General features: G+C 39.4%; 1 protein-coding gene across 3 annotated transcripts in view; it reads left to right on the top strand.

Annotated features, from left to right (window-relative positions):
• Positions 1-23,927, top strand: part of ESR1 (estrogen receptor 1) — a 408,861-nt gene that overhangs the window by 360,098 nt on the left and 24,836 nt on the right. For all 3 annotated transcript variants that reach the window (XM_054254535.2, XM_078370326.1, XM_078370327.1), the window contains exon 7: positions 10,800-10,933. In XM_054254535.2, coding sequence (XP_054110510.1) covers positions 10,800-10,933 — 134 coding nt within the window. The remainder of the gene's footprint in view (positions 1-10,799; positions 10,934-23,927) is intronic.

Raw genomic sequence — 23,927 nt, forward strand, 5'->3', positions numbered from 1 at the left:
TTTTTCCAGTTCTGTGAAGAAAGTCAATGGTAGCTTGATGGGGATAGCGTTGATTCTGTAAATTACTTTGGGCAGTATTGCCATTTTCACGATATTAATTCTTCCTAACCATGAACATGGAATGTTTCTCCATCTGTTTGTGTCCTCTCTTATTTCGTTGAGCAGTGGTTTGTAGATTTCCTTGAAGAGGTCCCTTACGTTCCTTGTGAGTTGTATTCCTAGGTATTTTATTCTTTTTGTAGCAATTGTGAATGGCAGTTCGTTCTTGATTTGGCTCTCTTTAAGTCTGTTATTGGTGTAGAGGAATGCTTGTGATTTTTCACATTGATTTTATATCCTGAAACTTTGCTGAAGTTGCTTATCAGTTTCAGGAGTTTTTGGGCTGAGGCAATGGGGTCTTCTAGGTATACTATCATGTCGTCTGCAAATAGAGACAATTTGGCTTCCACCTTTCCTATTTGAATACCCTTTATTTCTTTTTCTTGCCTGATTGCTCTGGCTAGAACTTCCAGTACTATATTGAATAGAAGTGGTGAAAGAGGGCATCCTTGTCTAGTGCCGGATTTCAAAGGGAATGCTTCCAGTTTTTGCCCATTCAGTATGATATTGGCTGTTGGTTTGTCATAAATAGCTTTTATTACTTTGAGATACGTTCCATCGATGCCGAGTTTATTGAGGGTTTTTAGCATAAAGGGCTGTTGAATTTTGTCAAATGCCTTCTCTGCATCAATTGAGATAATCATGTGGTTTTTGTTTTTGGTTCTGTTTATGTGGTGAATTATGTTTATAGACTTGCGTATGTTGAACCAGCCTTACATCCCCGGAATGAATCCTACTTGATCATGATGGATAAGTTTTTTGATTTGCTGTTGCAATCGACTTGCCAATATTTTATTGAATATTTTTGCATCTATGTTCATCATGGATATTGGCCTGAAGTTTTCTTTTCTTGTTGGGTCTCTGCTGGGTTTTGGTATCAGGATGATATTGGTCTCATAAAATGATTCGGGAAGAATTCCCTCTTTTTGGATTATTTGGAATAGTTTCAGAAGGAATGGTACCAGCTCCTCTTTGTGTGTCTGGTAGAATTCGGCGGTGAACCCATCTGGACCTGGGCGTTTTTTGTGTGGTAGGGTCTTAATTGCTGCCTCAACTTCAGACCTTGTTATTGGTCTATTCATAGTTTCAGCTTCCTCCTGGTTTAGGCTTGGGAAGACACAGGAGTCCAGGAATTTATCCATTTCTTCCAGGTTTACTAGTTTATGTGCATAGAGTTGTTTGTAATATTCTCTGATGATGGTTTGAATTTCTGTGGAATCTGTGGTGATTTCCCCTTTATCATTTTTTATTGCATCTATTTGGTTGTTCTCTCTTTTCTTTTTAATCAATCTGGCTAGTGGTCTGTCTATTTTGTTGATCTTTTCAAAAAACCAGCTCTTGGATTTATTGATTTTTTGAAGGGTTTTTCGTGTCTCTATCTCCTTCAATTCAGCTCTGATCTTAGTTATTTCTTGTCTTCTGCTGGGTTTTGAGTTTTTTTGATCTTACTCCTCTAGCTCTTTCAATTTTTATGATAGGGTGTCAATTTTGGATCTCTCCATTCTCCTCATATGGGCACTTATTGCTATATATTTTCCTCTAGAGACTGCTTTAAATGAATCCCAGAGATTCTGGCATGTTGTGTCTTCATTCTCATTGGTTTCAAAGAACTTCTTTATTTCTGCCTTCATTTCATTGTTTATTCAGTCAACATTCAAGAGCCAGTTGTTCAGTTTCCACGAAGCTGTGTGGTTCTGGGTTGGTTTCTGAATTCTGAGTTCTAACTTGATTGCACTATGGTCTGAGAGACTGTTTGTTATGATTTCAGTTGTTTTGCATTTCCTGAGGAGTGCTTTACTTCCAATGATGTGGTCAATTTTAGAGTAGGTGTGATGTGGTGCTGAGAAGAATGTATATTCTGTGGATTTGGGGTGGAGAGTTCTATAAATGTCTATCAGGTTTGCTTGCTCCAGGTCTGAGTTCAAGCCCTGGATATCCTTGTTGATTTTCTGTCTGGTTGATCTGTCTGATATTGACAGTGGAGTGTTAAAGTCTCCCACTATTATTGTGTGGGAGTCTAAGTCTCTTTGTAAGTCATTAAGAACTTGCCTTATGTATCCGGGTGCTCCTGTATTGGGTCCATATATGTTTAGGATCATTAGCTCTTCTTGTTGTATCGATCCTTTTACCATTATGTAATGGCCTTCTTTGTCTCTTTTGATCTGTGTTGCTTTAAAGTCTATTTTATCAGAGATGAGAATTGCAACTCCTGCTTTTTTTTGCTGTCCATTTGCTTGGTAAATCTTCCTCCATCCCTTTATTTTGAGCCTTTGTGTATCCTTGCATGTGAGATGGATTTCCTGGATACAGCACACTGATGGGTTTTGGATTTTTATCCAATTTGCCAGTCTGTGTCTTTTGATTGGTGCATTTAGTCCATTTACATTTAGGGTTAATATTGTTATGTGTAAATTTGATACTGCCATTTTGATGCTAGCTGGCTGTTTTGACCGTTAGTTGTTGTAGATTCTTCATTATGTTGATGCTCTTTAGCATTTAGTGTGATCTTGGAATGGCTGGTACTGGTTGATCCTTTCTATGTGTAATGCCTCTTTCAGGAGCTCTTGTAAAGCAGGCCTGGTGGTGACAAAATCTCTGAGTACTTGCTTGTTCGCAAAGGATTTTATTTTTTCTTCACTTCTGAAGCTCAGTTTGGCTGGATATGAAATTCTGGGTTGAAAGTTCTTTTCTTTAAGGATGTTGAATATTGGCCCCCACTCTCTTCTGGCTGGTAGACTTTCTGCTGAGAGATCTGCTGTGAGTCTGATGGGCTTCCCTTTGTGGGTGACCCGACCTTTCTCTCTGGCTGTCCTTAGTATTTTTTCCTTTATTTCAACCTTGTTGAATATGATGATTATTTGCCTTGGGGGTTGCTCTTCTTGCGGAATATCTTTGTGGTGTTCTCTGTATTTCCTGCATTTGAGTGTTGGCCTGTCTTGCTAGGTGGAAGAAATTTTCTTGGATAATGTCCTGAAGAGTATTTTCCAGCTTGGATTCATTCTCTTCGTCACATTCTGGTACACCTATCAAATGTAGGTTAGGTCTCTTCACATAGTCCCACATTTCTTGGAGACTTTGTTCATTCCTTTTTGTGCTTTTTTCTCTGATCTTGGTTTCTCGTTTTATTTCATTGAGTTGATCTTCGACTTCTGATATCCTTTCTTCTGCTTGGTTAATTCAGCTGTTGAAACTTGTGCATGCTTCGCAAAGTTCTCGTATTGTGTTTATCAGCTCCTTTAATTCATTCATATTCCTCTCTAAGTTATCCATTCTTGTTATCATTTCCTCGAATCTTTTTTCAAGGTTCTTAGTTTCTTTGCATTGATTTAAAACATGTTCTTTTAGCTCACAAAAGTTTCTCATTATCCACCTTCTGAAGTCTAATTCTGTCATTTTGTCACAGTCATTCTCCGTCCAGCTTTGTTCCCTTGCTGGTGAGGAGTTTTGGTCCTTTCTAGGAGGCGAGGTGTTCTGGTTTCGGGTGTTTTCCTCCTTTTTGCACTGGTTACTTCCCATCTTTGTGGATTTATCCACCTGTCGTCTGTGTAGTTGCTGACTTTTCAATTGGGTCTCTGAGTGGATGCCCAGATTGTTGATGATGAAGTATTTCTGTTACTTGGTTTTCCTTCTACCAGTCTAGCCCCTCCACTGGGCGACTGCTGAGGTCCACTCCAGGCCCTGCTTGTCTGGGGTGCCCCTATAGCAGCTGCAGAACAGTGAGGGATGCTACCCGTTTCTTTTTCTGCTATCTTTGTCCCAGAATGATGCCTGCCAAATGTCAGTCTTCTGGATATAGAGGGGTCAGGGAGCCGCTTGAGGAGACAGTCTGTACTTTATAGGAGCTCAAGCGCTGAGCTGTGAGCTCTGTTGTTCATTCAGGGCTGATAGGCTGCTATGTTTAATTCTGCTGCAACAGAACTCATAAAAAAAAACCTTTTTTTCTCAGATGCTCTGTCTTGGGGGGGTTGGGGCTTTCTTTGTGAGTGTCCGTTGTGCTGTCCTGCCCAGCTAGGAGGCAGTCTAGTCACTATTTGCCTGCCGAGGTGCCGCCCTGCTGGTGTGAGGTTCACCCTGTTGCTGCAAGCTCTGCCCTTCTGCTGCGGTCTCTGCCCTGCTGCCACGGGCTACGCCCTGCGGCAGAGTCTCTCTGTTGTATCGGGTTGCCTCGGCAATGGCAGGCTGCATCAGCAATGGGCGTGTACCTCAGTAGGGGCGGATTGCCTCAGTGATGGCGGACGCCCCTACCCCATGGAGCTGCACCCTACTGGGTTCAGCTGTGCCCTCAGGGATCCTCTCCACCGGGAGCATTTTGAATCATCGTTTTGTTTGTCCCACTGCACTACCCCAAACGCTGCTTCCCTGGAATCTCCTGGGCTGGCTCACTGTCCAAGTCCCATTCAGTCTCAAGTTCAGCCCTCATAAGTTTCAGATTGCCGGTTCAACAGGGCACCGAGACCAGTGCGCTTTGTGCGGAGCACTGTGGAGTGTTCCTGCGCTACAGCACCGGCCACCGGCCGCACCGGCTGCCAGCTGCACCAGCCAAAACCTCTGCCTGGTGTCCCACGTTTCTTTTATACCTGGGAATTTCCTCTTTCTGTGGGCAACAAAGATCCGTCTGGAAATGTGGCCCTGACTCACCCTCTCCACACATTCACCAAGAGCTTCAATCCTGGGTTGTTCTCACTGCGCCATCTTCAGTCCTCTCCTCGGTAATTATATTTCTAATTTGGGGGGGGATCCTCTGTAGTATTTCCATAATGGTTGTAGTAATTTACATATCCAATGATAGTGTGTAAGGGCTGGCTTTTCGCCATGTCCTTGCCAACAAGCCTGATATTCTTGTTTGCCTCATAGTGCTTCAGCCTTTCCCTCGTGACTTAATGGTGACTCCCTTGAGACTACTTGAAATAATAAGCTTGGATTTCATCTCTTAATATTTCACGGCCAAAAACAGTTGGTTCTTCCAATGCTGTAAGACCATTTATCTTTGATCTTGCTCCATTCCCTTCCATTTTTGCTTGAGAACCATTCGGTTCTTGCCTGAACTCATATCTTTCTTGCAATACCTTACTAATGGCTGCCAGAGTGTCTACCACACACTAGTGGTGACTCCCTTGAGACTATTTGGAATAATCAGCTTGGATGGGGAGGAAATACCCTTCTGGTATCACCCTTTGCCACAAGACTGAATTAGTTTGTCAACTAAGAAATTTTACTTGGTCTTTCATGCTCAAGACCCTTTTAAATTTCATCTCTTAATATTTCATGGCCGAAAACAGTTGGTTCTTCTAATCCTGTAAGACCATTTATATTTGATTTTACTCCATTCCCTTCCATTTTTGCTTGAGAACTATTCAGTTCTTGACTGATCTCATGTCTTTCTTGCAATACATGGTGAGTGGCTGCCAGAGTGTCCACCACACACTATCGGTCTCATTCTGACCACTTCCCCAGGCATGTAGCCTATCTTCCAAGCTCTTTCAGAGAAGATATTTTGCAGTATTAGAAAGGGCTCCCTAACTTACTGTGTTTTCTTACTTACCTGGCATTAGGAAGTAAGCATTTTTCATAGTAATATTCACTTCCAGTACCAATTACTTTATTAATTGACATGGGCTAGCTGCTGTATCAAGCAACCATAAAATCCCAGTGGCTTAATTATTTGTAACCATCACCTCTCAATGGCTTAATTGCAACTTGCAGTACAATGTGGTGTTTCTGTCTGTATACTCATTCAGACACACAGAGTTTAAGTAATTGATTCAAGGTCACAAAGTTTGTAAATAGTGGCATCAAGATTTGAACCTGGGCAGCTGGACTCAAGAGTCTCTACAACTTTCATTTTAAATTTTGCATCTTTCAGGATATATCAGTTACAATTTTCCATCTTCATCACTTTCTTCCATACTTCAGAGCTGCATATGTAAACCTCTTGATCATATAAATATTTATGGAGTCTCAGCATTTTGAGCACATGCTGAGAGATTTTGTAGCATTGAAGATGAAGAAGCTCTTTAAATGCATCTAATTTTGCCACTATTGATTTTGAACAGCATCTTAATTTGTTAACTTTTTAAAACCATATTGTATTTTTCTTCAGGACAGCTAAATTAAATGTCTTATGTTGATCTGCTGGGTTTTCTCAGTTTCCATTTATCAGTTTCCTTTTATACAAAAAGATGCTAATGGTAACTTTACATTTTGTAAGGCATATTTTTGAAAGTATACAAGTGAAGGGTTAGTCTGCACACCCTTATTAGAGCTCTTTATTTTCCATGTTGAGGAAGAGATCCTTAGGTCTTCTGAAAAACAGGCTTTTATTTTTATAGAGAAGAAACTTCCAGAACATGCCATGAGCAAATGCTCTCTGAAGTCTGGTTCTTTCCCCCATTACTTAAGTGCAGATGGACCACATTTGAAGAGGATAAGTAGCAGAACAAGGCTCTCCACAAGGGGATTTTGAGATGCTCTGAAAACCAGACTGACATAATCCATGGAGGAGTTCATCACTGCAGGCTGTCACGTCTCACAGTAGGAGTCATAGGCTGGTCTGCTTGATAAACTACTCCTGATCTATGACTGGAACTGTGTACTTACTTCTTTAAAAATAAATCTTGTTTTTTCCTTACCCCGTGTGCTTCTCAGCCTCAGGAACACCTCATGGATTTAGACTAATCTTGTCTTTTATAGTCATGTTACCTCCAGATTCTTAGTAATAACCCTATTTCTGATCCCATTGATCCATCCATATCCACTGAAATTGAGCTAAATGCTCTAGTCTGATTTGCCCCTTGAAGTTAGTGTAGAATATTATGGCTAGACTTTGAAAATGAAGCCCCGACCACAATGCATAATGACCTCAGTAGACACTGAAGGTGTCTTTGCCTCAGGCAGATGACAAATATCTATCTAATCTTCAAAGTCCACATAGATTTGTGCCAGACTGTAGGTTGACAAATCACTTTTCACTAGCTCATGTGGCAAGCATTTTCACCTTGTAATAATGCTAGTGAGAGATCCACAAGTACCACATAATCAACCAGTCATTGAGATTCAGACAATATTTGCATACTTTAGCAAAACTATAATCAGAGTCATTAAAGTACGTAAGTTTTATTTATTGTACAAACAGTTGATTAGCAGAAGTGCTTCAACCGAATAGCTCCCATTGAAAAACAAGGTAATTTTATTCTTAAGAAGATAGAAGCATAAATTTCTTCTTGCCTCTAAACAGCACTGCTTAGAAGAGTGCAGCTTCATTGCATTGAATATCCCCCCAGAAGTCCTCAAAGTTCAGAAGTACACCATCAAAACATGAAGCACATATGTTTGCATGGAAGGTGGGCTCTGGGGTCTTCCTATCATAATATATGTATGATTAATAGTCAACATATGCCCCTCCACATCTTCAAAAGGAACATACACATGCTCTCTCTCTCTCTCTCTCTCTCTCTCTCACACACACACACACACACACACACACACACACGAGAACTGAATTGAGAGTTTGGGTATACACCATCCCTGAGGGCACAGTCTACAGCTCCTAATTTATGCCATAGAACAAGCATTATATTGTTGACAGGTAATAATTGCTGGTTAGGAAAAACAGGATATCAAGTGAGAAGAGGCTGAGAAAAACACACTCCTGCTGGAAGAGTTAAGAACGAGCTCTTCATGGGAAACTATGGGAGACAATTGAAAGGGGCAAGAAGAAAGAAGAACTGTGAAGTCTCACTTTTTCAGTTTCTGAACTGAACTTTTGCTCACAGCAGGTGAACACAGGCTCCCTCCCACACTGAGACTTCCTCCCCTGCCAGTGTGCAATCTGTTAAGTAAACAGAGACTTTATACTGAGAAAGGAACATTTCTCTATTTTGGCTATGAGTTGTTATTTTTAAAGCTTCATCCTCCAAACATTTTCCCCTCTCCTTGTTTATTTTTTCACTAGAAAGAAGATGAACTACTTAAAAAAATTCAACTCTATGACAAGAAAACCCACTTCTAGTATGCTCTCCCCACTCAACGCCACTGGAGCCTTTGGTGTGAGCACTCTGTCAGCCCCTGTCAGCATGTTGGACAGAATAGCTCTTGAAGTTTCTGCTCTGTTTCTATAGAGCTTCTATGCATCCAGATTTTTACAGTCAAAGCAAAATGCACATGGCAGTTTCTTTCTGACTCCTTCAAGTTAAAAGGCCAACCTCTCCCTTGATATAGCCATGTATTTGTCAGTATACCTGTAGGTAATACTTAAAGATGGCCCTTACTGTGTGCCACACTCCATTCTAAGCACTTCGCATAAAAACCTCATTTAACTCTATTTGGAAATAGGATGACAATTGCTTCAACATTGAGATGGGTTGCATCTGGGGAGACTGACGTTAGATGCAAAAGCCTTCTTTCTAGACTTTTTCCTGTGTCTTGCATGTGGCTTTCTCCTCGTCTGTCTTGTTCCCATTCTAGATCTTCTGATTGACAGTGCCCATGGTTTTCTTCTCTGTACTCTAATATTGAACTTAAGGACTAGCATGTTATAGACTCTCAGTAGAGGAATAAAAATATTCCTCTACTGGAATATTTGAAGGAATTAAAAGAGAGAGAGAATTAAAGACAGAGAAGATCTTGTTGGAATTCTTTCTTTTGGTTGATAAGCAATGTGATTTAACGCTAAAAAGCTTAAGTCCTAGTTCCATCATTTGGAAAATGGAAATAATAATGCTAATCTTGGAGGTCACTTCGAAGTAAATGAATATATCAGAAGTAATCAACATTTTTTAAGTCAAAGAAAAAAAATCTGTGAAAAAGATAGAAAACTAATGAACTACTTGAAAAAATATTAATTGGATCTTTTTCTCATACCTTACACCAAAATAAACCCCCCAAAAATGGTTGCACGACACTGTGAATATACTGAAATCCATTGAATCACACTCTTTAAATGGGCAAATGATATATTATGTTATTATCTTTCAATAAAATTGTTATGAAAATGAATAAACCCCAGAAGATCAAAGATATAACATAAAAAGATGGAAGGATACTAAAAGGAAATATAAGATAATTTTTATATGTTATTGAGAGAGTGACCTTTTAAAGCAAGACATAATGTTCTACAGCCATAAATGAAAAGTTTGATACATTTAATTCTCTATTAAATGTTTTTCAGAATAAGCCACCAGAAACAAAATCAGAAGAAAAAACATAAAAAACCATAAGAAAAACAATTAAAAATACATATAACAAATGGCTTATTACTGTAATATTTAAAGAACTCTTAAAAATCTATGTGAAAATGACAAATAACAGAAAAATATGGTCAAAAGACAAGAGCAGGCAGTACAGAGAAAGCCTGTGCCGATATATTCTATCAACAGTCTATCGTACCAGCTATTTGGAAGCAATGTTTGAACTATCAAAATTTAAAATATATAAGCCCTTTTATCTAGCAATTCTACTTCTAAGAATTTATTCTATAGCTATCTGTACACATATCCAAAGACATAAACATAAGGATAGTCATTGAATGAAATGTCTGTAACAACAAAATACTTGAAATCAAACAAATGTCACCCAAGAAAAAAGTAATTAAAGAAAGCTGAGCATTCTGTTTGGTAAAAACATATTGAGCTGTCAAAAGAAGTTCATGGAGAACTCCAAGATCTATTAACTAGAAACAAAACAAGGTGCTAAACAATGTGTTTAGTGTTCATATTTTAAATGTTTATATATTTCACAAATACATACTTGTGCATGCATAGAATATTTTAACTTGTTTCTGACTCCCTGAAACACATTGTGCCAAAATTTAACTTGTGCTTAAAAAAAAATGCATTCCTTTCATGTGTAATATCTCACTAAAATTCTTCACCAACCCTGTGGAAAAGATACAGACACACGTTTTTAAATACTACATGTTACAAACCTTTGGTTTGCTTATTTAATAGTTGCAACTACTAATGTTTAATTCTTGATGCCAAAGTTAAAAGCCTGAACTTCTAAGAATGTCATGATTTGACATTTTCTCTGACATCTCCTGACCTCCAACACACCACTCTATGTTCCTTCATGCTGCTCCTCCTCCCATGTTTAGGACCCTCTTCCAAGGAGGCATTCACACCTCTGCTTGATGAAACCTTACATTATCTTAAAGTGTCCACTCTAATACCACCTATTAGGTGAATCCTTACATACCATCTCCTACAAACCAATTAGCTCAGCCCAGCCATAATTATTGTAGTTGTTCTTGTATTTCAAAAACACTACAAAACACATCTATCAGGACTTGTTATATTGGTTCAGGCCATGAGCATCTTGAGCTGAGGCATTGTTTTTATTCCTAGAGCTACCACATTGTCTAGAATATAGTAGCAGATCAATAGACATGTATTAGAGAAATCATTTACCCAAGTCTTAATCATTTTCAATTACTCATAGGTTGAAGAATTCCATATTTAACATTGCTGACTTGAGGAATGAACTATCTACCTCTTCTAAGAAGTTGAAATGAGAATGTTTTATTGATGGGAAATTATTTTTTGTCTTACCTTCTAGAATTCAAATGAATGTTCATGCTCCATGAAGACAATAGTTTTTTGTTAAAGATTTAGAACCAGTAGATTTTTATGAATGTGAACCCTTTCATGTCTTGTGGAAGATTTTCTGGTTTTTAATCTTTTTTTGTTGTTGTTATGTTTGAATAGGAACCAGGGAAAATGTGTAGAGGGCATGGTGGAGATCTTTGACATGTTGCTGGCTACATCATCTCGGTTCCGCATGATGAATCTGCAGGGAGAGGAGTTTGTGTGCCTCAAATCTATTATTTTGCTTAATTCTGGTGAGTTGATAATACAAGAGAATTCAATGCTGGATGAAATATTTATTTATATTTTTCAACCAGAAACGATGTATCCATTACAAAAGCATAATGTCATAAATGGAAAGAAACTACTGACACGCATTTAAAATAACCTACCAACATTGCAGATTACTTATGGGGTAGAACCATGCTAGCCAAGTAGACACATGAAAAATTGTAACTTGGCTTTGACTCAAATGGCCTTTGAGCTGAAATATTTGTATGCTTTCACAGATATGAGGATGTTTTCATTCAAATGGTACATGTATATAGACATATGTTAGTTGATAGTTATATTATGTCTGAAAATAAGTAGACCAAGTAACTTTGTTAAGAAATTGTGACCAATTCCAGGCTCCAGATAGTAAAGAAAGAAGGTTATTTGAGACAGACCATGTTTCTGGTCAAAACTGATTAGCTAAAAATATAGTTGGCTTAGAGATAGAAAAACCTGTTTCTAAAACAGAGGAATGTGGAATGCAATAAATTGTCCAATTGCAAGAGCATTTTCCATTTGGTCTATAAAATCTCATTCTACTGTCCCTTCGTATTTATTTGTTTGAGAAAGCTTAACGAAGAGCAGCATCTGTTTTGTTTTTTGCTTTTTTTTTTTTTTTTTTTGGTTTTTAATGTAGTGAGGTTGGTTGTTGTATAAACAGTCAGACTATATCACCCTGATGGAAACTATGGTTCAGCCTGAATTAGTGCCCTGACTCCACTCAGCCTCTTGGTATTTGGATTTAAGCGTTAACTATCTAAGCACTCATGCTCACATTGGGTGTCGGCTGTACAGCAATCCCTTTAAGCTCGACCTTTTCCCCTGGCTCTAACCCCACTTCGTGCCTCATCCCTCATTCTCACATAGAAATCACAGCTATTTTGAAGACCTGGGCCTTAGTTTCTTATACCAGTAAACACAGTCTCAAATTCCTCAACAGCTGAACTGTAGCTTGTATTGATCACAAACAGAGAATCAGCACTTCCATCTCTTTCCATGTGTTTTTGTCTCTTTCTGATGAGTGCCAATCCCTTCCCACAATTTTCCACTTTTCTTCCTCACCACCGCTGATAACCTGCATTGCTTAATGGCTATCACAGTAATCATTCTCACTTATCAACTGATAAATGGAAATCTATACTATTACCCTGGGCAAGGACTGAATTACAGAATGAAGTCCCATGAAAAATAATATGATCCGCACTAAGGAAGTGATTACCACTCCATTCAAGTTTCTGTTTCTACTCACATGCATTGTGCTTTAAATTTCAGTCGTTTGTCCTGCATATTGTAGGGTCCAGATCCCACAATGGCTCTTTATTGGATGAGAGTTCTGGGAGCAGTGCCACTCAGCTGCATGGTGCCAGGTCCTGAACCTGTGCCTTCTTCAGTGGAGGGCTGGCACATGCGACAGCTTTCATGTGGGCAATCTGGGAACTTCAGGGAAGCAGGCCTATCAAATGTTAAGACTCCCATCCCACAGTTTAACCCAGAAAAAGTGCCCTAGACAGGAAGTAAAATTAGCCAGAGTTGGATGATCGATCCATACAAATGGATGCTCTGATCTTGGTAATAAAAATTTATTTTCTCCAGATCCATATCTTTTTCCTGCATTATTGTTTTGTATCTGTTCTTGTGACAGAGTGAGTTTTTAAAACTATTATACAAAAAAAAAATCAGGATTTTGGCCATGAAAACATTGGATTTATAGACCCAGGGTTTTTACAATCCACAGGGAAAAGACTTTCGGTCCTCACAAGGAAGTATTTTATTGAAGACTGGTACCCAAACCTCAAGACTGTATTTCCCACTGCAGGATTTGGCCCCCGTCTGCCTCCTTCTCAGACTAGTTAAACTTTCATACTTCGTCCTTGTTCCTTCACTTCTTTCTTAGGATCTTCTTTGCACTTCTTTGCTCTTGAAGGGCAGAAATGCTATTGTAGAAATATAAGGCACTGTATGCTGACATAGTTTGCAGTTGTCTTTTTCATGAGATAACAGAGTGGCTGGCAGCTCCTCTTTTCTATCAAGGACGAGACTGCTGGCTCAGGAGAGCAGTAAGCAAACAACCCTATACAAAGCAAAATCACTCTTTTTCCTACAAAAGTGAGCTGTGCTGCAGAAGAGCGGCTCTGCTACTGAGCAGGGCTCTCCGTGTCTCTTATTGTTCCTGAAAAACAGAATCAAAGAGGACAAGACTCTGACACACAATGCTGCGGCATTAGGAGCCTTTTTCAGAATAAAAAAGTAGTCGGTTAGATGAAGGATACCACAATCAACAATTTTTTCCCACAACTGGAGATAAGGAATTTTTCTAAAAACCCAACCAATTCATAGCTCTGATATGGGGCAGCTCTACCTATCATGAGACAAATTACCAAGTGACTCTGACCAAGGGAATCTCTGACAGGAGCCAAGCTGGAAACGCTATAGGAAACCTGAGCTAGAAGATGCCTTTCTGACACTGGAAAACAAAACCTCTGTGTATGGAGGAACCCAGCGTTTTGTGTTGAGCCCCAGTCGCCAAGGTCTGAGAAGGCTGGGTTTACATTGGCCCCGATATTTTGGCCGAGGTGTAAGGGGAAGTGAAAGGTTGTTGTGAGGACCTGCTCGGAATGTCTTTCTCAAAGTTTGGAGAGGGTCTCTCAATTGCCAAAATCTCCATGGGAAGCCATCTTCACAGCTGCTTGGGAGTGGGAGATATTCGTCATCATTTCTGCCCCATTTAGAATAATTTATTACTTTACTTGCAAAAACCCAGAATTATCCATAGGACACACATTGTTTGTTTTTCCACTCCACACCAAAGGAGAGAGGCATTCCTGGTTAATCCAAAGAGGCCAACTTCAAGACATTCTGAGAACTAGTTGGACAGAGCTCAAGGGTAGGGCAAATCAGATCAGAAGCGATGGGCTCAGGGCAAAAGCCTGTAAAGCAGCAGCCATGGAGGAAGGATGGGAGCTGGAGCTGCAAAGGGGGCCTCAGCAGAGGCTCTGGGCCTGCCCATGGTATCCCTTCTGCCCGATGGGACTTCAGTTTTCCTGCATAATAATTCAAATCGTTCTCATTTTTCTAGACTCAGCTCACCTTATTCAGAAGTTTTGCTACTACCCCAGTCCATTATGAATTTCCTTTCCAGTCTATTTCAATTCTAGAGTCAGTACCACACAATCTAGCACTTGGTTAGTTGGTTGATTTCATTCACTATCAATAATTCAACATTTATTGAGTTCCTACTTTGGACTTTGTGCCAGATATACAAAAATGAATGTCACCATTGTGTGGATTTTTTTCTTTGCATTTTTTAAATTGTACTTTGGGCTCTGGGGCACATGTGCACATCCTGCATCCTGCAGGATTGTTGTGTAGGTACATACATGCCATGGTGGTTTGCTGTCTCCATCCCCCTGATCACCCCCCCACCCCATCGCCTACATCAGGCATTTCTCCCAGTGTTATCCCTCCCCATCCTCCCTGCCCCCTGCTGTCCCTCCCCTCCCATTCCCTCCACCCCCAACCTAGCCCAGTGAGTGTTGTCCCCTTCCCTGTGCCCAAGTGTTCTCACTGTTCATCACCCACCTATGAGTGAAAACATGCAGTGTTTGGTTTTCTGTTCTTGTGTCAGTTTGCTGAGAATGATAGTTTCTAGATTTACCCATGTCTCTACAAAGGACACAAACTCATCGTTTTTTATGGTTGCATAGTATTCCATGGTGTATATTTGCCTCATTTTCTTTGTTCAGTCTATCATTGATGGGCGTTTGGGTTGGTCATAGGTCTTTGCTATCATAAACAGTGCTGTAACAAACATACGTGTGCATGTGTCTTTATAAGAGAATGATTTATAATCCTTTGGGTATATACCCAGTAATGGGATTGCTGGGTCAAATGGAATTTCTATTTCTAGATCCTTGAGGAATGGCCACACTGTCATCCATAATGGTTGAACTAATTTACGCTCCCACCAACAATGTATAAATGTTCCTTTTTCTCCGCATCCTCTTCAGGATCTGTTGTCTCCAGATTTTTTTATGACCACGATTCTAACTGGCGTGAGATGGCATCTCAATGTGGTTTTGATTTGCATTTCTCTAGTGACCAATAATGATGAGTATTTTTTCATATGTTTGTTGGCTGCATAAATGTCTTCCTTTGAAAAGTGTCTGTTCTTATCCTTTGCCCACTTTTGAATGAGTTTGTTTGTTTTTTTCTTGTAAATCTGCTTTAATTTTTTGTAGATTCTGGATATTAACCCTTTGTCAGATGGGTAGATTGCAAAAATTTTTTCCCATTCTGTTGATTGCCAGTTCACTCTAATGATTGTTTCTTTTGCTGTTCAGAAGCTCTTAAGTTTAATTAGATCCCATTTGTCTATTTTGGCTTTTGTTGCTGTTGCTTTTGGTGTTTTAGTCATGAAGTCCTTGCCTGTGCCTATGTCCTTAATGGTGTTGCCTATGTTTTCTTCTAGGGTTTTTATGGTGTTAGTTCTTATGTTTAAATCTTTAATCCATCTGGAGTTAATTTTTGTATAAGGTGTAAGGAAGGGGTCCAGTTTCTGCTTTCTGCACATGGCTAGCCACTTTTCCCAACACCATTTATTAAACAGCGAATCTTTTCCCCATTGCTTGTTTTTGTCCAGTTTGTCAAAGATCAGATGGTTGTAGATGTGTGGCATTGCTTCCGAGGCCTCTGTTCTATTCCATTGGTTTATATCTCTGTTTTGGTATCAGTACCATGCTGTTTTGATTAGTGTAGTCTTGTGGTATAATTTGAAGTCAGGTAACATGATGCCTCCAGCTTTCTTCTTTTTGCTTAAGATTGTCTTGTCTATGTAAGCTCTCTTTTGGTTCCATATGAAATTTAAAGTGTTTTTTTCCAGTTCTGTGAAAGTCAAGGGTAGCTTGATGGGGACAGCATTGAATCTATAAATTACTTTGGGCAGTATGGCCATTTTCACAATCTTGATTCTTCCTAACCATGAGCATGGAATGTTTTTTCATCTGTTTGTGGCCTCTCTTATTTCCTTGATCAGTGGTTTGTAGTTCTCCTTGAAGAGATCTTTTACATCCTTTGTTAGTTGTATTCCTAGGTATTTTATTCTCTTTGTAGTAATTGTAAATGGGAGTTTCCTCATGATTTGGCTCTCTGTTTGTCTGTTGTTGGTGTATAGGAATGCTTGTGATTTCTGCACATTGATTTTGTATCTTAATACTTTGCTGAAGTTGCTTGTCAGCTTAAGGAGGTTTTGGGTTGAGATGATGGGGTCTCCTAAATATACGATCATGTTGTCTGCAAACAGGGACAATTTGACTTCTTCTTTTCTATTTGAATGCCCTTTATTTCCTTTACTTGCCTAATTGCTCTGGCTAGGACTTCCAATACTATATTGAATAGGAGTGGTGAAAGAGGGCATCCTTGTCTAGTGCCAGTTTTTAAAGGGAATACTTGTAGTTTTTGCCCATTCAGTATGATATTGACTGTGGGTTTGTCATAAGCTTTTATTATTTTGAGATACATTTCACTGATATCTAGTTTATTGAGTTTTTTTTTATCATAAAGGGCTGTTGAATTTTGTTGAAGGCTTCTCTGCATCTATTGAGATAATCATGTGGTTTTTGTCTTTGGTTCAGTTTATGCGATGGATTACTTTTATAGATTTGCATATGTTGAACCAGCCTTGCATCCCCGGGATGAAGCCTACCTGATCATGGTGGCTTTTTGATGTGCTGTTGGATTCAGTTTGCCAGTGTTTTATTGAAGATTTTTGCATCAATGTTCATCATGGATATTGGCCTGTAGTTTTCTTTTTTAGTTGTGTCTCTGCCAGGTTTTGGTATCAGGATGATGTTGGTCTCATAAAATGATTTGGGAAAGATTCCCTCTTTCTGTATTGTTTGGAATAGTTTCAACAGGAATGGTACCAGCTCCTCTTCGTATGTCTGGTAGAATTCAACTGTGAAGAGTCTGGACCTGGACCTTGATCTTTTTTGGTTGGTAGGCTATTAATTGCTGCCTTGACTTCAGACCTTGTTATTGGTCTATTGAGGGTTTCAGCTTCTTCCTGGCTTAGTCTTGGGAGTGTACAAGTGTCTAGGAATTTATCCATTTCTTCCAGATTTACTGGTTTAAGTGCATAGAGCTGTTTTAGTAATTTCTGATAGTGGTTTGTATTTCTGGGGAATTGGAGGTGATATTCCCTTTATCATTTTTTATTGCATCTATTCGATTCTTCTCTCTCTTATTTTTTATTAGTCTAGCCAGTGGTCTATTTTGTTCATCTTTTCAAAAAACCAGCTCCTGGATTTATTGATTTTTTTGAAGGGTTTTTTTTTTTTGGTGTGTGTGTGTGTGTCTCCATTTTCTTCCATTCTGTTCTGATCTTAGTTATTTCTTGTCTTCTGTTTGCTTTTGAGTTTTTTTGATCTTTGCATTTTTTATGTTAACCTGGATTTTTCTCTCATTCTTTATGCATATGTTTTCTAGTTTCCCTATAAACTACTTGTATTTTTTTTTATTCCTCACAGTCCATTTAGCCTGTGGACTGTCAACAGATGTTACATCTTTCAGTCATTTAATAGATGCTTATTTGTTAGACATGGCCAGGAGGACCTGGAAAGTCCCCATTTTTCCCATCTGTTCTTACCATTCTGAAATGTATCATGCTCTTCAGTGCTCCACAGATCTAGATGATATCAAATTGTTAAATGGAAAAAGCAATGCCCATCTCCTTGGGTTATCGTGGATAAGGGGGAAATTGTGTATGAAGTGTCTATTGCAGTTCATGGAACAAAGTAGACCCTTAGTCAACAACAGCTATCATCATCACTGATGAGAATCTCTGGCTTAAATGGAATAAGTTTGTGTCTTTTTTCAGTGTAATGAAGCGTTTTAGTTTAAAGGCCTTTAGCTAGGCTTACAATAAGAAAAAAGTGGAGACTCCAGAGTAACACCAACCATAGAGACTGCCAGGGCTATTATCCCGAGGCTGTTAATTACACCACTTAATTAGATTTAGAGAAAATTTAGAACAACATTTATCTTGTGGATAATAATTAATTGTGATGGAAACTTAACTGTCGAAAGACCTTGCTGAAAGCTCTATGGTGAACTGCTGTGGAGTCACATACGTTCATGCATCATTCATCAGTGGGCTCACAGTTTTCTGAGCCACATAACCCTCCAGAATCCACTTCTATCAGAAAACTACCCTTTCAGTGAATGTTTCTCAAGGCTCAGAAAAATTCCTATATCAAAGCTTTATATGTAAAAATCTACATTCTCTAATAAATGTTTGGTTTGGCCTTCAAATTCAATGTAATAATTATTTCTGTATCTTCTTTGACCCCTCCCCTTAACCACAGTTCTATATGTTTAGTTCTGAAGAGCCTCATGCATTTCACTACCTGCCCCATGGGGAACCAGCCAGACCGTGATTCCCGCAGCCCTCTGCCTTCTCAACTATAGAACCTCTTTTTGCTCCTGACTCCACAAACCCTCTCCAGTTACCCAGATGCCTTCTGTGTGCTCCTGGTTTCTGCATCACTGTTAGCAGGGCCACTTGTTTCTCTGGAAATGTCTTACGCTCTTGAAATGCTATAGACTTGCTTACCTGTTCATCCAAAACTGATCTTCAGACAACATTTCTCCTTCAATGGATGTAATAATAAAGAGGAATAAGGGTCAAAATTCATAGACATTTAAAAACCTAAGGTAAAAAGTTAAAAAAAATAAGATAGGAGAAAAACTTATGGCGCCATCTCTAAAATGTGTACTTTAGTGTTTGTTTAGCAAAAAAAGAGGATATAGAATGTCAAAAGGAACATGTATGTAAAAGATAAACATGAAGCAGTGCCAGTTGCCATCTGTCATCTAGTCATGCTTTGTTAGTGTGGCATATCTTGCCATGACGGTGTCCTCATGAAACAAAGGATGCTGAAGCTAATGCCATCCTGTTTGTTTTGATCAGAAGCCACTCTCTGGTCAAGAAAGTATTTGTTTCATGGCTGATTATGACAAGTTTACATCACAAAGATTATTTTCTCTCCAGATCTGCATTATTTGCACTCACGACATATTATTAGACAATTACTGGGAACATTTGTGTTTTTAGATTTAGAAATAAGACAGTGATTCAGAGAGTCTCTATATTCAGATGAAAGAACATTTTTAAAACATATTGACTATAAACATTGTAAATCATTAATTCTCCACAGTTGAAGGTTTCTAACAGGAAGAGTCCTTGGAAATTGCAAATGGGCACATTGTCCTATATGCCCATTGTTGTCACATTAGAGAAGATTGGATTCTATTCTCTCTGAAGTCCTTTGTAATGCCAAGCTTCCTCTCCAGGGAACCTGCTTATTGTCATTATTTTGAGATAAATGGCACTTCAACATTATTAAGTGCTTCATTGTTTCCTCTCTGGCTGACTGGATTCTGTAGGCAGTCACTCAACTTTGGAGACTTTCTCTACTACCAACTTTTGGTGTTGCCTTGAGTTTGGTGTTACCTTTCCTAGTTTCCTGAAAACATGGTATGGCATGGACTCTGTCATCAGAGAAGACTTCCTTGGCAGAAGGGGAATGACTGATGTCCTTTGATGAGCTGCTTCCCTGAGCCTAATAAGAAAATAGAAATAATGATACTTAACTCACAGAACTGTTGTGATAATGGAAAGAATGACCAGTTAGTAAAGCATCTTGCCCTATGACTAGCACAGAGTAGATGTACATGAGTGTTACTGAGCTTTAGTTATGCTCTCCAAATACAAAGCCTTAGTTGTTGTCACTGTGAAAGAAATTACTCTGTTCTTCTTAGCAGATAATCAATAAATTCCTGCATGGAAATTCTGCAGGAGAATTTCAACCCGTGCCATTCCGGGTTAAAAGATTGCATTCTCATGATGAAGATGTTCTTGTGAATAGAATCATCTCAGGTCCCAAATTGTGTGGATTTGGTCCTGCATCTTGTTGCAGAGCTCTCTTGGAGCTTCTGAGAACTGGGGAAACCAAACAGTTCTTCTGAGAACTGGGAAGATATTGGGAGTTTTAGTGCAAATTTACGGAAGGTGGGAAAAGGCAGCAAGTATTGAAAGACTGGAAATCCTTATACCATTCTGGATGTTAGGAACCACTTTCCTTACACATTCGGACCTCAGGAGGAGAAGCTGCCTATCAACTTGTGTCCTCAAGAGAGCCAACAAAGGGGAATGCCATCTCCCAGATACTCGATTTGATGATCATTTTGTCCTACCTTGTCTCAGGTCCAGACATTATGTAAATTGGCATTAAGTTTGAATAATGTATGGACCCAGTTAGAAAGGAAAAAGTGTCCCCCTTTATTCCCCTAGTGCTGACTTAAAATGTTCTTAGAGTATCAGTGTTGCTTAAATATGAATGGCTGTATCATCTACTTAAATAGAAAACTGCACCAAATACACATTGCAAATATTTATAGCTCTTATATAAGTATAGAAGCAAAACAAATTCATAAAGTAAATTTGACCTAAAAGGGAAACTGATAATAACAATATTTTGTGTATTTAAGTCGCTGTTTGCACCATGTCTCAGGTAGACTCCTGGCCCCTTTGCATCTACATGGGAGGCTACCAAGCGTTCAGCCACAACTGGGTTCTCCCAGCACTTGCTTGTGCTCAGAACTGTGCCAGAACCTTTGTTCACCCAGTGTGCTGCAACATCCGTCATTTGGATTTGGCAGGAACACATCATTTATGCATTTTGTTTGCTTCTGTTCTGTATTTATTTGAGATACTTAAAATATAATTGCTAGATTCTAAGGCATTCATAGCATCTGTGAAAAATGTGTTACTTAGGAAACAGTTCAGGGTTCCATGGATTATCTAGATTGCTGTGTCTTAACATTGACTACACAGTTCATCTGCGGGTGTGAGGGAGGGGAGCTTTGAGAAAAATCTCTGTGAGTGCCCACATCCAGAGATGCCTATGTAATTATCCCAAAGTGGTGCCTTAATATCAACATTTGTTTAAAACCATCCCCCAAGACTAAAATTTGTTACCAGGATTTAGAACCATTGACTTAATTGATGCAGATCGCTCTGATATTAATGTCTCCATGTCTTTTTGGAATATCATTAAGACAAAAGCATACAATTTAAAAATTCTTAAAGTCAATTTAAAGACCTCTGAGAATCCATCTTTAATTCCCAGGAGGCTGCGGGACCTAGTTTGAAAACTACTAGCATAGGCAACCACATTTCCACTAAAATAAAATAGTTTTCTGGCTGACAGCAGTGGACCCACTGGAATGCAGAATGCAAAACTACCCATTCTGCAAACTGCAAGGGAGCTACTGATCATGCTTGGAAGTGTGCCAGGCACTGCCTGCATAAAAATGAGTAAGGTCCACTTCTTCCATGGAATGGGTTGGGTAGGAGGCACAGATGACTCACGAATTATTTTAATCTTGTGAGTTGAGGGCTGTAGTGAAAGTGAGTTGAGTGCTGCAGAGACCGAGCAAAAGAGTCCTTAGCTAAGGACTGATCTTTTGCTGAGTGATGAGGTCATTATAGGACCACCAGGCTTGATGGCATGTTGCATGGTAACAGATCAAGACACCAAACGGCAGGAGCTGCAGCAGAGAAAGAGTTTAATAATTGTGTGGCACCCAAATTAGGAGACAGAAGGAAACCTCAAATCAACCTCTCTAAGATGTTTAGGGTTGGAGTTTTTAAGGGAATTCTGGCAGGAAGGAGGCTGAGGAGCTGGGGGTAACTGATTGGTTAGGACATAGGGGAGGGAATAAGAAGGATATAGAAACTTCATTCTTGCACTGGGTCAGTTCCTTGGAATGGGTCCTCACTCTGGCTGGCAGCAGTGGACCCACTGGAATGCAGGATCTGAAAAATTTCTCAAAACGGCACACTTGAGGTTTTTTTTTTTAACATCAAAGATGTTATCTATGGAAGTTTGGACTTTGTGACAAGGGCTATGTGACTTTGAAGCGGCTGTAAGAAAGTGAGTTATAGAAGCAGCCCCCAAACTTTTTGGTACCAGGGACCAGTTTCATGGAAGAAAATTTGTACACAGATGCAGTGGGGTGGGGGATAGCTTTGGGATGAAACTGTTCCACCTCAGATCATCAGGCTTTCGTTAGATACTCATGGGGGCACACAGCTGAGATCCCTCACATGGACAGTTTGCAATACGGTTCACACTCCCATGGGAATCTAATGCCGCCACTGATCTGATAGATGGCAGAGCTCAGGCAGTCATGCTTGCTTGCCCACCACTCACCTCTTACCATGCGGCTCAGTTACCGACAGACCCACGGACTGGTACCAGTCTGTAGCCCAGGGGGTTGGGGACCTCTGGACTATAGGGAAGGCTGGTTAATGCTTAGCTGTGTTTCTATTCAAAGCTTATGCTTTTGTTTAAAAATCTAGTAATTTAGTTTTATTAATTTTATGAAGATGATTTCAAGGATGAGTAGGATTACCTGGAGTCAGGACACGAGGGAATTCCTGGCAACAACATTAAACTACCAGTGAATGTCTCATCAAGCCACTGGACCTTTAAATAGCTCTAAGCAGTACTGTCAACCTTATAGTACTTATATATGATGTATAAGGCAGGGTTATGATGTATAAGATAGTGCAAAAACCCAAGTTAGTATCACCTTTGCTATCATAGTCTATATTTCAAAGAAAAAATCTTCAGCAATCTAATATCCTATCAAAATTGTAAAGTCAATGTCTCCCTGCTATAATCAAAGGACTAGATCTGCAATCAGGCCATATATTTGGAAAGGCCGTAGGTGCCCTCCCTCTGTCCTTGTTCCCGGCATACTGAAAGACTTTAAAACTTGAACTTAAGAAAACAACGACAAAATTCCACTTATTTCCTGAGCCCAACAGTAAAACAAACGAATTGTTTTTTGGTGAATGTCTCTTTCCCCACAAGATACTATGCTTTGTTCAATGGGTATTCAAAGCATATGTAATAGAATACGTATGGTTTCCTGAAAATTTGAAATGGAACATCAAACTGTTCAAAACCGTAACGTTTGGAGTCTAGACCAAAATCACAGCACTTAGCTGTCTACCACTCATGACCCTGCTGCTCCTTCCAACTGCTTCTCTTGGGTTGAAGGATGAAAAAGCAAACTCCATGCTTTGAGTTCCATCTTGCCCTGCACTGCCTCCCGCAAGGGGTCATTGAGCACTCCACCAGCGTCCACCTCTTCCAGAACTTTCTCCCAGAAGGCCCATGACTACTTTTGCAGATTGAAGTTAATTGAGGTTGATTCAGTTCCATTTCCTCTGAGTTTTTACTTTAGATGTGCTTTTTAGGTTGTATTTTTCTTCCGGCATATGAGAAAGCAATATTCTATGGAACAGAGTGATGTCTGTGGCTTTGTCGACTGTTGTTTCTTAGTTTGACCACCATTTATTGAGGGTTTACTACTTTCCAGGCGTTGTGCTAAGTGGTGGAAATACCAAGTTGCCTTCACTTGTTTTATCTGTAAAATGGAGAGAATAGGAGTTCCTACAGTGTGGCGTACGTGAGACATAGGGACTGCTCCCTGGAACCTAGAGACAGCTCCATAGCAGTGACCCAGTGCTCATAGCAATAGTGGTAATAATTAGGAAGGCACTCCTACCTCAAGAACCTCGTGATCTGATGATAAAGACAGATATAACAAGAAAATTATTCTTTTTAAATATAAAATTGTGATTATAAAACTAGTTTTCACTGAATTGGATTTTTACGAAATTTATAGAAGCAAAATAATCAATTAAGGAAATATAAAACCACCTGACGTTAGCCAGCCAAATTGATGTTCTGGATGTATCTTACTGCAAAAGAGTGAAGGGTTAAGAACAAGGGACTTGAGTCCAAGATCAAATCCCTTTCTGCTATATCTTAGCTGCCTGACTTTGAACAAGTTGCTGAAATCCTTTGCGCTTCTGTTTCCTTCCCCATGAGGTGGAGATTA

Source organism: Callithrix jacchus, chromosome 4 (genome assembly GCF_049354715.1).
Source record: "Callithrix jacchus isolate 240 chromosome 4, calJac240_pri, whole genome shotgun sequence".
In the NCBI taxonomy this organism is placed as follows: Eukaryota; Metazoa; Chordata; class Mammalia; order Primates; family Cebidae; genus Callithrix; species Callithrix jacchus.